The sequence below is a fragment of the Pteronotus mesoamericanus genome, unplaced genomic scaffold (assembly GCF_021234165.1).
Source record: "Pteronotus mesoamericanus isolate MK-2021 breed Mesoamerican mustached bat unplaced genomic scaffold, CSHL_Meso_final contig_214, whole genome shotgun sequence".
In the NCBI taxonomy this organism is placed as follows: Eukaryota; Metazoa; Chordata; class Mammalia; order Chiroptera; family Mormoopidae; genus Pteronotus; species Pteronotus mesoamericanus.
This window is the reverse complement of record NW_026555089.1, coordinates 2,048,369-2,060,854: the sequence shown is the minus strand read 5'-3', so window position 1 is coordinate 2,060,854 and position 12,486 is coordinate 2,048,369. Positions and strand designations below refer to the sequence as shown.

At 54.5% G+C, this 12,486-nt stretch overlaps 1 protein-coding gene across 6 annotated transcripts in view; it reads left to right on the top strand.

Moving 5' to 3' along the window:
- PPFIA1 (PTPRF interacting protein alpha 1) overlaps positions 1-12,486 on the top strand; it is a 76,461-nt gene that overhangs the window by 24,769 nt on the left and 39,206 nt on the right. For all 6 annotated transcript variants that reach the window (XM_054570760.1, XM_054570758.1, XM_054570759.1 and 3 more), the window contains exons 3-8: positions 8,318-8,419; positions 8,724-8,888; positions 9,309-9,383; positions 9,739-9,840; positions 10,310-10,531; positions 11,412-11,558. In XM_054570760.1, coding sequence (XP_054426735.1) covers positions 8,318-8,419; positions 8,724-8,888; positions 9,309-9,383; positions 9,739-9,840; positions 10,310-10,531; positions 11,412-11,558 — 813 coding nt within the window. The remainder of the gene's footprint in view (positions 1-8,317; positions 8,420-8,723; positions 8,889-9,308; positions 9,384-9,738; positions 9,841-10,309; positions 10,532-11,411; positions 11,559-12,486) is intronic.

Here is a 12,486-nt window from a genome sequence, read left to right as displayed (position 1 = left end):
TTCCAGACAGCTTGATTTTCTGACAGTTCGGTGTGTTACTAGTTTTGAGATCTGGTTGTAATTCTTTCCTTGGTTGCGCAAGGGGGCGAAGCCTGTCTAAGCCTCCACCGTGACGGGAAGTCCAATGCTGTAGTGTTTTTTAAAAACCTACCTGGGAGAGTCCAGACGGGGCCCTTCCTATTTGAATGAAGGATTTCTATTCTTGATTTTTATTTCATTGGTTTGGTTCTCTTCCACCTCTCAGGCTCAGTTTTAAAATTTTAATTAGAATGTTTTTGCCTATGAATATTTCACTGATGTTATACACTTGCTTAGGAAATGTATGAACTGTACACTCATACTGATACTTCAGGTTGTTTTGAAATATACATGTGTATTCATTATTTCAGATTGTCTTGACTAATTGTAAGAAATTGTGTTTAAATACTGAAATGCTCCTAACAACCCAAAATAGTTTCGGGTTTCTCTTTAGCAGAAAGATAAAAAAATGGGTAGCTAACCTTATACATACTTCTCATGAAGAAACCCCAATTTTTGCCTAAAAGAAAATGCCTTCCAAAAAAGAGAGGAGTGACGGCTAAGATACCTAGATATTTAAATTGGAAGTTAGCAACAGAAATGGAACAGTTCACTCATTTGTGTTGTAAAGAAATGTGCCTACTCCTGGGGTTGCCCGAGACAAAAGAAAGCCTGAGTCCGCGAGAGCACCGGCGCAGGAAGGTCCCCGCCAGCGTCACTCATGGCGGCGGGAAAGCGGATGCGGCCCCGCGTCCCCCTGCAGGCGAGCGACCAACAGACATGTCCGGGGGCGGGCGGGGGGTGCGGGGGGCCGTGCTCCGGCCCTGGCTCGCGGCGGCTTGGGTGCGCTGACGGCGCTCTGCCAGGGAAGGCGCCCGATGCAGAGGGACAGGTCCTGCGCGGCTCCATCCCCACAAAGTGTCCAGACCCGGCAGGTCCACCGAGCAGAGCAGTGGGTGGCCGCCGGGGGCGGGGTGACAGGACTGACCGCTCACGGGGTCAGCGTTTCTTTTGGGGGGGCAGTTAACAAAGTTTTCTGGGACCCGACGGTGGCCATGGTAGCGCGCACGTGCGTGTGCTCAGCCGCTGGGCTGCACACTGGGAAGTGGGCAGGACGGTGGGTTTTACGTTTGCGGCCTTTATCTTGATCATTTTGAAAAAGCAAAGCAGTGTGGTCACATCATGAATTTGAATGGTCTTAATTTCAAATACAGGGTCCCGCACAAACAACATCCCTTTTTATCACAAAAGCTTTTATTACAAAATCATAAGCATGCAATGCTGAAACGCAACAGGATCGCACTCAAGCGCGTGTGACGTCGTGGGTGAAGGGATCGCATCACCAACTGTGACACCCCGGTGCTGCCCTGCCACCCCGCTCGAGCAGGCCTGCCTTCTGCCGGGCCCCGCAGTTTTATAACACACATCAGTGTTTCAGGGAGGCACTTTAAGAATTAAAAAAACTGCATTCTCAAAAATGGCCCCCTTTCAGAGTGGGCAGGTAGAGCGGTGGGCCGCCGAGGTCCTGCTGGTACCGCCTGGCAGCGCCGCTGACGCTGCCTGGGGCTGGGGACACCCAGGGTGCGGCTGCTGAGCCAGGTTTTAGGAAAGAGGCATGAGGCATGGGGTCGTTTTTTTTTTTTTTAATAATTTATATTTAGAGCAGTTGCAGGTTCACAGCAAAATTGAGCAGAAGGTGCAGGAATTGCTTAGGTGTCTCCTGTGCCCACCCTCACAGCCTCCCCAGCGTCCGTTCCCCCCCAACCCGGGGTATATTTGCTATAGTTGATGAACCCGCACTGGTGCGGCATGGTCACCCGGAGCCCGCAGTTGACATGAGGGTCACTCTCAGTGTTGCTGTGTTGTGGGTTTGGACAAATGTGCGAGGACATGTGGCACTGTCGTGTCAGGGCGGCCCCCCTGCCCTAGGAGTCCGCGCCCCACCTCCTCGGCCCGCCTCCCCCAGCCCTGGCACCCGCCGAGCTGCTCCTGGTCTCCGTGGCTCTGCCGTTCCCAGAGGGTCGCGTGGTTGGAGCCACACGGCGCCTCTCGCTTGGTGATGGGCGTTGTCGGTTCCTCCGCGTCTCCTCGATGCTTCATCGCTGAATGCTGCCCCCTCGTCTGGGTGGACCACAGCCTGCTCGCTCCCCGAGGGCATCTAGGTCCTGCTAAAACTAGGCCCTGCCTCCGTCTCTCTGTTGTGCCCCGTGCCCCAGCGCTAAGAGGACATGGGCTTTTGCCTCCCGTTGGTGGGAATAAAAGTGATGTAAAAATAAAAGAGCTGCTGATGGGGATTGGAGGGGAAGAAAGACAGAGAAACGGGACGGGCGGGCGCGGCTGGGATGAGAGGACGTCGCCACCTGGGGGGGGGGAATATTGCGTCTGCGCCGTAGGAACGGGTCTTAAATTGGCCTGATTGTGGGTTTTGATCAACAGCGTCCGGTTTGTGTAATCTGAACCTGTTATCCATATCTGAACCCTTTGTCCAGGAATAATAAATAGTGGCATTTTTTAAGCATTATGTGAAACTAAGTTCTTGAACAGATTTTAATGGTTAAATGTTATTTTTCCTCTTCTCAATCCTAGAAAATGTCAAACAGAAATAAATACAAATGGGTGTTGCTCACACTTGCTCTTTAAAATGAAAATATTCCAGTGGTGATTGTATCTATTCCGTTTCCAAAATCACTTTGACCTTGAATCATAGTAAATTGAATGTCACTTTAAACCGGCAATGTATTGGGCTTATGGTATCTCTTAAACAAACATTTTTTCCTAAAGAGGAAAAACTGCGACGCCGACAGCCGGAGGCCTGGGGCGGGGTGGCTGCGGGGCCCGCACTTGGGGCCCTTCAAGCCGTGCTCGCTTTTCTGCAGCGATGGTGCAGGCGGCGCGCGTGGAACTTGCTTCGGGAATCTTATACTTTGGAATTTCCTGTCTAATGTTTATCTGAACTCCTAAGTTTAAATTTGCTTCAATACTTTTTTCAGTTGTTGAATTCTTCTGAGGAGAGGAAGTTTTCCTTGAAGGAGTAAAAATAATTGTCCAGCTCCATAAGTTTGTTTTTACCAGAGCCAGTGCAGTGCATCATGGAATGATTTTGGCTATGGACTCTATTTTAAGAAGCACTTTTATTTTTACCAAAACGATAGGAATTGAGTATATTCTTTTAATAAGGAGAATGAAGACAGTGTGGGGCCGTCTGGAAACCCTGAGGGGAACTTTGGGAACTCAGCACAGGCTCGCTCTGGTGGTGGAAGGACGCGAGCCGGCGGGACGGCAGGGACCAGGCCTCCGCGGGGCTCTTCCTGTGTCCAGGGCAGGCGACTGCGCTCACGACGCCCGGTAGCCAGGTCAGGGTTGGGACACGCGCGTGCCAGGTTCCCAGCGTCCGCCGCCTCCTGCTTCGACTCAGTGTTTCTGTAAAGGCAGTGAGGTGTGTTCACAACAGAGAGTAACACTTCAAAGAAAGAAACACCGGTATTCAGCCCTTCTGGGGCCCGCGGTCCTGTGAGCCCACCCCCTTGCCAGGGTGCCCACCCTCGGCCCCCGTCCCCCGCTGAAACCCCGTGGCTGGTCACCACCGCATCCTTGCCAGCCCTTCACCTCCCCTGCCTCTGAGCGTCCCTGGACCTACCTGCCCCACAGAAACCTGCTCCCGCCGAGTCTGTCCTCCGTCCACCTTCATGAGTGACCAGCAGTGGGCCCAGATGCCGCCACGGTTCTACCTTGACCCGTCGTTCTCGGTGGCAGTTCTGTTTCTCCCCCTTCACACAGGGCTCCTCGCCCATCCTCAGACTTAGCGCATCGCTGAGACCGCACGGAGTCCGAGGAGGCGGCCCTGAGTTCCCCTCTGTGGGTCTGGACCTCCGCCCCTCTGTCGAGTCAGCTGCCTTTTCTCCTCTTGGGGGTCAGCTGAGCGCTTCCGGGAAAGGCCACCCTCTGCGCTTACCCAGGTGACCCGACCCAGCTCCTCACGGCAGTCCCTCTGCTGGTCCTGCCTCCACCTGGGTCCCCGCGTCCACTCTAGCCACCGTGCCATCCCCCTCCTCTCCTCTGCGGCACAGGCCCCGGGAGGACTCTGTGTCCTCGCGGCCCTCCTCTCATTCCCTCCCCCGCTTGGCCCAGTCCAGTGTCCAGCCCCACTGTGCTCTGGAGCCACTGCATCACTGTCACCGTCGGCCGCCATTCCAGCAGACCCTCCTGGCCGGGGCCAGTGCCGCCTTCACCCTGGGGGCCCGCACTCCCAGGGGCTCCCCTGCCCGCCGGCCTCCCCTTCCACCCCCAGCTGTTCCTGTGCGGGCGCCACAGCCCGAACCGTGGTCCTGTTCCTCTGCACTCGGGGTTCTGCGGGGGTGAGGTCGGTGCCCCGCCCACCGCTCGCTCCGGGAGCTCCAGACTGAGTCACAGCGCTGGGCTCGATGTTGCCACTTGAAGCTCTGAAAGTATCTCTGGCCGGGCAAGTCCCCCGCTGAGCTTTTAGGCCTCCCTTCAAGATGGGGTCTTCCGCAGCCACCCCCTTCCTGGGAAATGGTGACTCCATCCTTCACTTGCTCCTGCCAGGCTCCTTCGTGGCACCCTGACCTCCTCTTCTCTGCTCCGCTCAGCCCGCCTGCAGATCCCATTGGTCTGCTGTCTGCACGTCCGGACCTGCGGCCGCTCTTGTGGGCGCTCACCCCGGTCTTGCCTGCGTGGCAGTTCCTGGCCCTCTCCCCACTTGGGACTCACCCTCTGACCGCGGCGTCCAGCAGGGCCTCTGGAAACGGATGGAGAGCAGGTGGCTCCTGGCGCGTGGTGGGGACTGGGCTGCCTCAAGGGTGCTCCTCAGTTTCTGTCTCCAGGGTTGGTCTTGGCGCGGGTCGCGACGTCTCCCTCACCCCTCATCTCTTCCCCCGGCCCAGCTCAGCGCCGCCCCTGGGCCTGGTTTGTCCCGCGAGCCCATCTGCAGCCCGTCCTGTGAACCAAGCACTGCCTGGACTTGGCAGTTGGGCCCGCCCCCTGTTCTGGGCCCTTGGAGTCTGTGGAGAGCCGGCTCCCAGAGCCTTCCCGCTGAAATCTGGGCTCCGTGCTGCAGTGCACGAGGGCTCTCGCGGCCCAGCCTCTGCCACTCCCCCCCGCCCCCCCAGCCTCACGTTGCCCTGCTGGAGCCAGTCAACACCTCGGTGCTTGTGTGAGGAGGCCCCCGCCGGCTGCACAGCTGGGTCCTCTTCCAAATTCAGCTCAGGTGCTAACGCCCACCTCCCGTCCCAGGTGACTGCCGCTGTGCTCAGCACTGACCACCCTGAGTCCCTGCTGCCTGTCACTGGCTCTGTGGGAGGGTCCCGACGCCCCTCTGCCATCGGCTGGGCTGGCTCTGCGACCGCTTTTTGGATGCACTGTGACTTCCACTCAGGGTGGCAGCATAAGCTCATGCATTGATATCTGTTTTCTAAACACAACAGTGAAAAGATAAAGCTTAAATAGAGAAACAAATAAGCCAAAAAAAAGGCAGGCCCCCCAAAGAGAAAACATGCTCTTCAGTGCAGAAACGGAAGAGTGACCCGTGAGCCTGCCACGGACGGCAGAGCACCTGGGTCGAGGGCACCGTGCCCCGCCCGACGGTGTCCGGGGGACTCTCGGTGCCCGCAGATGCCCGGCTGCACTGTGGGCCCTGAAGAACACGGGTTTGAACTGTGCGGGTCAGTTAAAAAAACCCACATAAGCTGGCCCTGTTCAAGGGTCAGCTGCATCCATAACGAAAATGACCATTTTAACCAGTTTATTGAGTGGCTGGATGATTTCAGGGAAGTCTGTCCCCCACCGGTCTCTGTCGTTACTCCTCAGGGATGTGTGGCCTCGTGCATGCCCATCACCCGGGTGACAGGGGCACTGCCTGCCACTCCCTCCCTGACCACACCCAGCTGTTAAGCCCGCTCTTGCTTTCAGTCGCTCTTATGTTTTCAGCAAGGGCCTGGGGTATAAATTTCTCTGCAGACCAATCCAGTTAAATTCTCTCTCCTTCCTAGGAATTGCACTTGAAGTCAGTGTTTGACGTTTGTTCCGGTCCTGGGAGGTCCCCTCAGCCGCCTTAATCTTGGTTCTCCCTGCCCCTAGTGGTCTAGGTGCCCCCGCAGCCAGTCCCCAAGGCCCTCCCGTGGCCTCCTCAGCGGCCCGCGCTGCTGTTGAGGGCACCCTTAGGTTGACACTTGGCCCCTGAAGTCCCTTCCTAAACTGGGTACTTGAGATGTACCCTTCGTGTGGGCTGAGTACACCCTCCTCTTGTAGTTGAGCCTCAGTTGCTGTTGGGAGGTCAGTGGGAGAGACTTACCCAGGCCAGTCAGCTGCAAGGACTGACTGTGACCGCTCACCACCAACCTCCGCCCTCCGTGGAGGATCAGCTGTGCAGGGGCCGGGTGGGGGCGCTCCGCCGTCGTCTGTAACTGTCCACTGCGGGCGCAGGCCACGGTCAGCCCCCACCTGCGTTTTGCCTGGACCACCCCGTCTGATCTATAAAGCAATCCGAGATGGCTGCTGCTTGTGCTGGGCGCGGAGATTCCCAGGAGAAGCCAAAATGTGGTTCTGATCTGACTGATGTTAGTGCCAGGCCTGGGACTCACTGAGGTCAGCTGTTGCTTGTTTGACAGGATTCAGGACATTGTGAATCAGGAGCCAAGACCAGCCATTCATATGGAAAAGCCACTGTTAACAGCTTGGGTGGGCCTCTGATTTGGCTGGAGGTAGAGCCTCAGGGGATCTCCAGGGCAGGACAAAGAGTGTTAACAGGTCGATGGAGTCTCAGATATGGCACCCACCTGTCAGCTCATAGACGTGCCAGAAGGAGAAGGGAAAGAGCAAGAAATTGGAAATTTATTTGAAAAAATAGTGAAAGAAAACTTCCCTAATTTGGTGAAGGAAATAGACATGCAAGTCCAGGAAACACAGAGAGTCCCAAACAAGATGGACCAAAGGAGCCCAGTCCAAGACACATCATAATTAAAATGCCAAAAGCTGTAGAAAAAGAATCTTAAAAGCAGCAGGAGAAAAGAAGTTCATTACCTACAGGGGAGTTCCGTTAAGACTGTCGGCTGATTTTTCAAAAGAAACTTTGCAGGCAAGGAGAGATTGGTAAGAAACATTCAAAGGCATGAAGAGCAGGGACCTACGGCCAAGACTGCTCTACCAGCAAAGCTCCCATTCAGGATGGAGGGGCAGATAAAGAGCTCCCCAGACAAGGAGAAACTACCGGAGTCCATCCTCACCAAGCCATTATTATATGAAATGTTAACGGGACTTATTTAAGAAATGGAAGAAAATCAAAACTATGAACAATAAAATGGCAGTAAATACATATCTATCAACAACTGAATCTAAAAAACTAAAGAAACAAGAACAGAGACAGAACCATGGCTGTGGAGAGCCTTTGGGTGGTTGCCAGATGGGAGGGCGGTGTGGGGGATGGGCAAAGAGGCGAGGGCATGAGGAAGCACAAAGGGGGGGGGGTTGCAGAAGAGCCTGGGGGGGTGAAGTGCGGGATAGGAAACGGAGCTGCCCGAGAACTTGGACGTGAACAGTGGTGCGGGGGCCAAGGGGGGAATTGGGACAGCCGGGACAGCGCAAGCAATTCAGTGTCACTTAAAAAAAATAAAATGGCCATTAGGTCACTGTGTCCACGACAGTATCCCAAGGGTCCCTGGAGGTCTCTGTAATTACCTGCCTCCCTGTCCCCTTCGGTTTGCTCCCCCCAAAATAAAAGCATTCAAGAAAAAAATAAACCCTTCAACTGTGTTCTTTTCACTTGCTTTTCAAGAATTTCACCTTTGCATCATGGATCACGTAGGCTTTTTGGGGCCGGCCTTGCAAAGTCAGGTTCCAGTGAGCGGTGTGACTTCTGCGGTCAAGTTGATTTGACTTCAAAGAATTAATTTATGAGTAAACTTCAATATACCACTTGTTTGTAAATTGATTGTGTAGAATTACATAAATCAACCACTTTTAATGTTTTGAATGTCAGATTGATCAAGTTTATCCCTTCTTTGTCCTTTAGAGAGAGAGACTTAAAACATAGTGAGACATCGGCACGTTGCTTTAATTATTCCAGAGGAGGTTTGCTTGGTTGAAAACCAGGCAGGAAGTCTAAGTTTAGGTGGCCTGCGTTCAGGTGGCCTTTGTGGTCCCTGGCTCCTGATCCGACCCCTCCCTCCCTGGAGTGTCGCAGAGGTCCCTCCCGAGGGCGGTTGAGGGCCGGGCTGCCTCTGTGCGGGGTGGGGGAGGCTGGGTGAGCCTCTGTCCTGAGGGCCTGCCCCTGTCCCCCGTTTCCTAGGAGTTCGCAGCACTCACTAAGGAACTCAACGTGTGCAGGGAGCAGCTCCTGGAGCGGGAAGAGGAAATCGCTGAGCTGAAGGCAGAGAGAAACAACACCAGGGTCAGTAGGTGGACTCGCGCTGTGGCCTCGCTGCAGGGCTGCTGCCGGGGCGCAGAGGTGGCCTCTTTCTGGCAGGGCCCGGCCCTCAGCGCCGCGCCCAGCTATGCTGGGCCTTGCCTCACATTTGGGATGAGGATGGCTGATACTGTAGTACATTTTGGGGGGCGAGGGGCGGTTTCTCTGACTACAGACTGAATGGAAGGGAGTCTGACTCGTTTCAGCCTGAAAGCGCAGGGAGTTATTTGCTCCAAACTCAAGGGGGGCGCCCAGAGTGCCTGTAACTGCCCACACGCCTTCCCCGCAGCTGCTGTTGGAGCACCTGGAGTGCCTGGTGTCCCGGCACGAGCGCTCGCTCCGCATGACGGTGGTGAAGCGGCAGGCCCAGTCCCCGGCGGGCGTGTCCAGCGAGGTGGAGGTCCTCAAAGCGCTCAAGTCCTTGTTCGAGCACCATAAGGCTCTGGACGAGAAGGTGTGCCCGCCCCGTGGGGATGTTGCTGCCCTGGCTGCGTGGGCACACACAGTGCTACTGGGTGGTGTGCGTGTGTGTGCGCGCGTGTGGCTCACTGTGTGTGTAGTGGCTTCGTGGGGTCTCACAGGTCTCTCCAGTGGGAAGACAGTTCTGTGCAGTTACAAAGTATGAGTTGGCATTAACGCCTTAACATTTACAGTACTCAGTTTGATATTAAGAATTGAATAGTATATTTAGGGGGAAGATTTTTCTAAAATTTAAAGTTATGAAGCTATTAAGCAAATTTTCTTGATACTAACATCAGTGAAAGATGTTGAAGTATTCTATTATGTTATATTACAATAATAGTGTAGTAGAATAACTTCATTAAGAATTAAATACATATGTGTGCACACACAGACTCAGCTGCTTCTGTTTCAGGTGAGAGAGCGCTTACGAGTAGCCCTTGAAAGGTGTAGTTTGTTAGAAGAAGAATTAGGTGCCACACACAAAGAGGTAAGCCTGATAAATCATCACGTGCTTTGAAATGAGCGTTTTTCATTTTTATCTCCTAGTTTTAAAAAAATTACCAAGACTGTAGTAGTGGGTATCAGATGCTACTGGTCTTTCTGGTTGAGGACCAACCCCTCTGGGTCATTTTAATGACTCGGAACTAGGCTTTTATTTCAGAGTTGCAGAATCTCTTAAGTACCCGTTTGTTCAGTAGATAATAAACCATGATTTTAATAACCTAGTTATATTCAGGGTGAGTAATGTCACCACACATACAGTTTATAGTTGTGTTTTTCCAAAAGGAGTTTTGCTATCTTTACTTATTTCTTTACTCTCATATTTAACTTTTTGGTTTTAGCTAATGATTCTTAAAGAACAGAATAATCAGAAAAAAACACTGGCTGATGGGGTGCTGGATATAAACCATGAACAAGAAAGAACGCCGAGCACGAACGGGAAGGCAAGTCTGCGGGCTCTCTGTGCCTCCGCCTAACGTCCAGCCTCACTGTCCGCGGGGCGCGCGGGGTGGCCCGGGGCGCGCTGCTGCGGCGCAACCTGGTCCTCGCGTGCTCACACAGGGCGTGCGATCCAGCGGCTCGCACATGTTGGTTCTTTAAAGTTTTATTTATTCATTCATTCATTCATTCATTCATTCATTTATAGAGGGGGGAAGAGAGGGAGAGAAACATTGATGTGCGAGATACATGAACCAGTTGCCTCTCATGTGCCCCCCACTGGGACCCAGCCCACAACCCAGGCATGTGCCCCGACGGGGAATCGAGCTGGGGACCTTTCGGTTTGCAGGACAGCACTCAGTCCACTGAGCCCCACCAGCCAGGGCACATAAATCAGTTTTGATTCTACCTGTTTCCCAGAAGCACTTTGTTTCCTAGCTCATGAAGCTACTTAAGAACTTTTTCCCCTGTCAGAGATCTTCTGATGGTTCCTTAAGCCACGAGGAAGACCTTGCTAAAGTCATGGAGCTGCAGGAGGTCATCGACAAGCAGTCGCGGGAGCAGAGCCAGATGAAGGAGCGCCTGGCCGCCCTCTCGTCCCACGTGGCGGAGCTGGAGGAGGACCTGGACACCGCCAGGAAAGACCTCATCAAGTCGGAGGAGACGAACACGAAGCTGCAGCGGGACGTGCGGGAGGTGGGTGCTCCCGGCGGCGGCGGGGCTGGCGCTGCGCTGGAGCTGGGGCTGCGAGGGTTTGCTCATTGTGTCCCCTACTCTCCCAGTTGCTTTGAACCCCTGGGTCAGTGCATAAACAGTAGCAGGACAGATCGGTGCTGTGAGACCGACAGGCGACCTCCCGGTTGTGGTGGTCCCGTCTCCTCCCCCGAGGTCTGGAAAGGTAGAGCACACCTGGTCCCGCTGGTTGTCGCACCGCCGGCGGCTGAAGGGATGTGGGGCCACCCCTTCCGGCCATGCTGCTGCGCGCCTGTGCGACTCCCCGGTTTGCAGGCTCCTCATTTCTGCCGGGGCTGGGCTGCCTGGGTGCGGCCTTCGCCGCGCTCAGGGTTCCTTCCGACACACACTCGAGTGTGTGGACGTCGGTGTCTGCTGTGCGCCAGTCCACCTGCAGTGGTGGCCGCGTCCTCGGGACGGTGCTGGGAGCGTTGGTGGGCCTCGAGCCTCCTTACGTCCCGTCCCGTGCTTGTGCGCCCGCTCATGTCGGGCGGCACGCAGGTCACAGCTTCATCGGGGGCCTTCGCCTCCTGGAATTTGTGCAGCCTGGGGATATTCTCTTATACATTTTTTGAAACACTAAGTATAAAAAATAAAAAGGTAAGCTCAGTTAACTGAGTGCCAGACATAGTATTAAGACAGGCAAGTGCTGGATGATCGTCAAGGCGCGTGTTTATGACACCTGAGGCAGACACGTTCTCAAGTCACATCGCAGAAAGTGGGCTCCTGTCCGTGTAGTTTGGGAGACAGGAGTTCTGTGTTCGACCCGAGGGTGGGGCCGGGCCCCTCTCCCTGCCTCACGCCCATCCTTCTGCCCTGTGTTGTCCCCACCTGCCCCGCACAGGCTGCGGCCCAGAAGGAGGACATGGAGGAGCGGATCACCACGCTGGAGAAGCGCTACCTGGCCGCGCAGCGCGAGGCCGCCTCCGTACACGACCTCAACGACAGGCTGGAGAACGAGATCGCCAACAAGGAGGCCTCGCGCCGGCAGGTAGTGGCCCCCGCGGGCAGCTCTGGCTCCCGCCGCCCCCTTCGCAGGGGCTGCGGGCTCTTCTCCTAGGGCCTTCCCGCTGCAGTCAGGTCCACACGTGACGCGTTTATGATTTCAGACCACACGTTTGAAAAGTGCGGGCCATTTCAGTTGACTCTTTCAATTACATAGGGTTTGATTTTACCGGATTGTGGAGCTGTGCTCCTTGATTGTTTCTCCTGTTTTGTTCTGTTTTAAATGAACAGTAATCTGCTGTTTGTCAGCACTTTTTACCAAAGGAACAGACAGTGGCAAAGAACTTTGAAGCATTTGGCTGCTTGTGAGTCGTTGTGATCAGTGTGCCACATAAATGGCAGAGGCAGAGAGGCAGCCCCCAGGAAGCCCCTGTGATCCGTAAGCCACGCCTGCTCCGGCTTCTCCGGAGTCTCAGGTGGTCAGGAGTTAACCAGAAAGGCCAGATCCAGATTCTTGAAGATAAAGTGAGTGTGCCATGTTATAAAGTGTCTCATTACGACCAAAAATAAAAATAAAAAGTTAAATATTAGGAAGCTATTACAAATTTTATTGTGCAGTACTGTTTAAGAGCAGGTCAGAGGTTCACAAGAACGAGGTTAAAGGGTTTAAAGGCACGGGCATCAGGTGCCTGTCACGGAAGGCGGGCGTACGTGGCGCGGAGACTGGAAGAAGGTCTCCTGTAAGCGAGCGCTGACCTCGCAGGGACGCGCACTTGGAGGTGCGCTCTGAGTTTCCTGGGGTTTTTTAAATATTTTATTTATTTATTTTTTTTAAGAGAGGGGAAGAAGGGAGGGAGAGAAACAGCTTTGTGTGGTTGCCTCTCGAGCGCCCCCTACTGGGGACCTGGCCCGCAACCCAGGCCTGTGCCCTGACTGGGAATCCAACCAGCGACCCTTTGGTTCGCAGGCTGGCG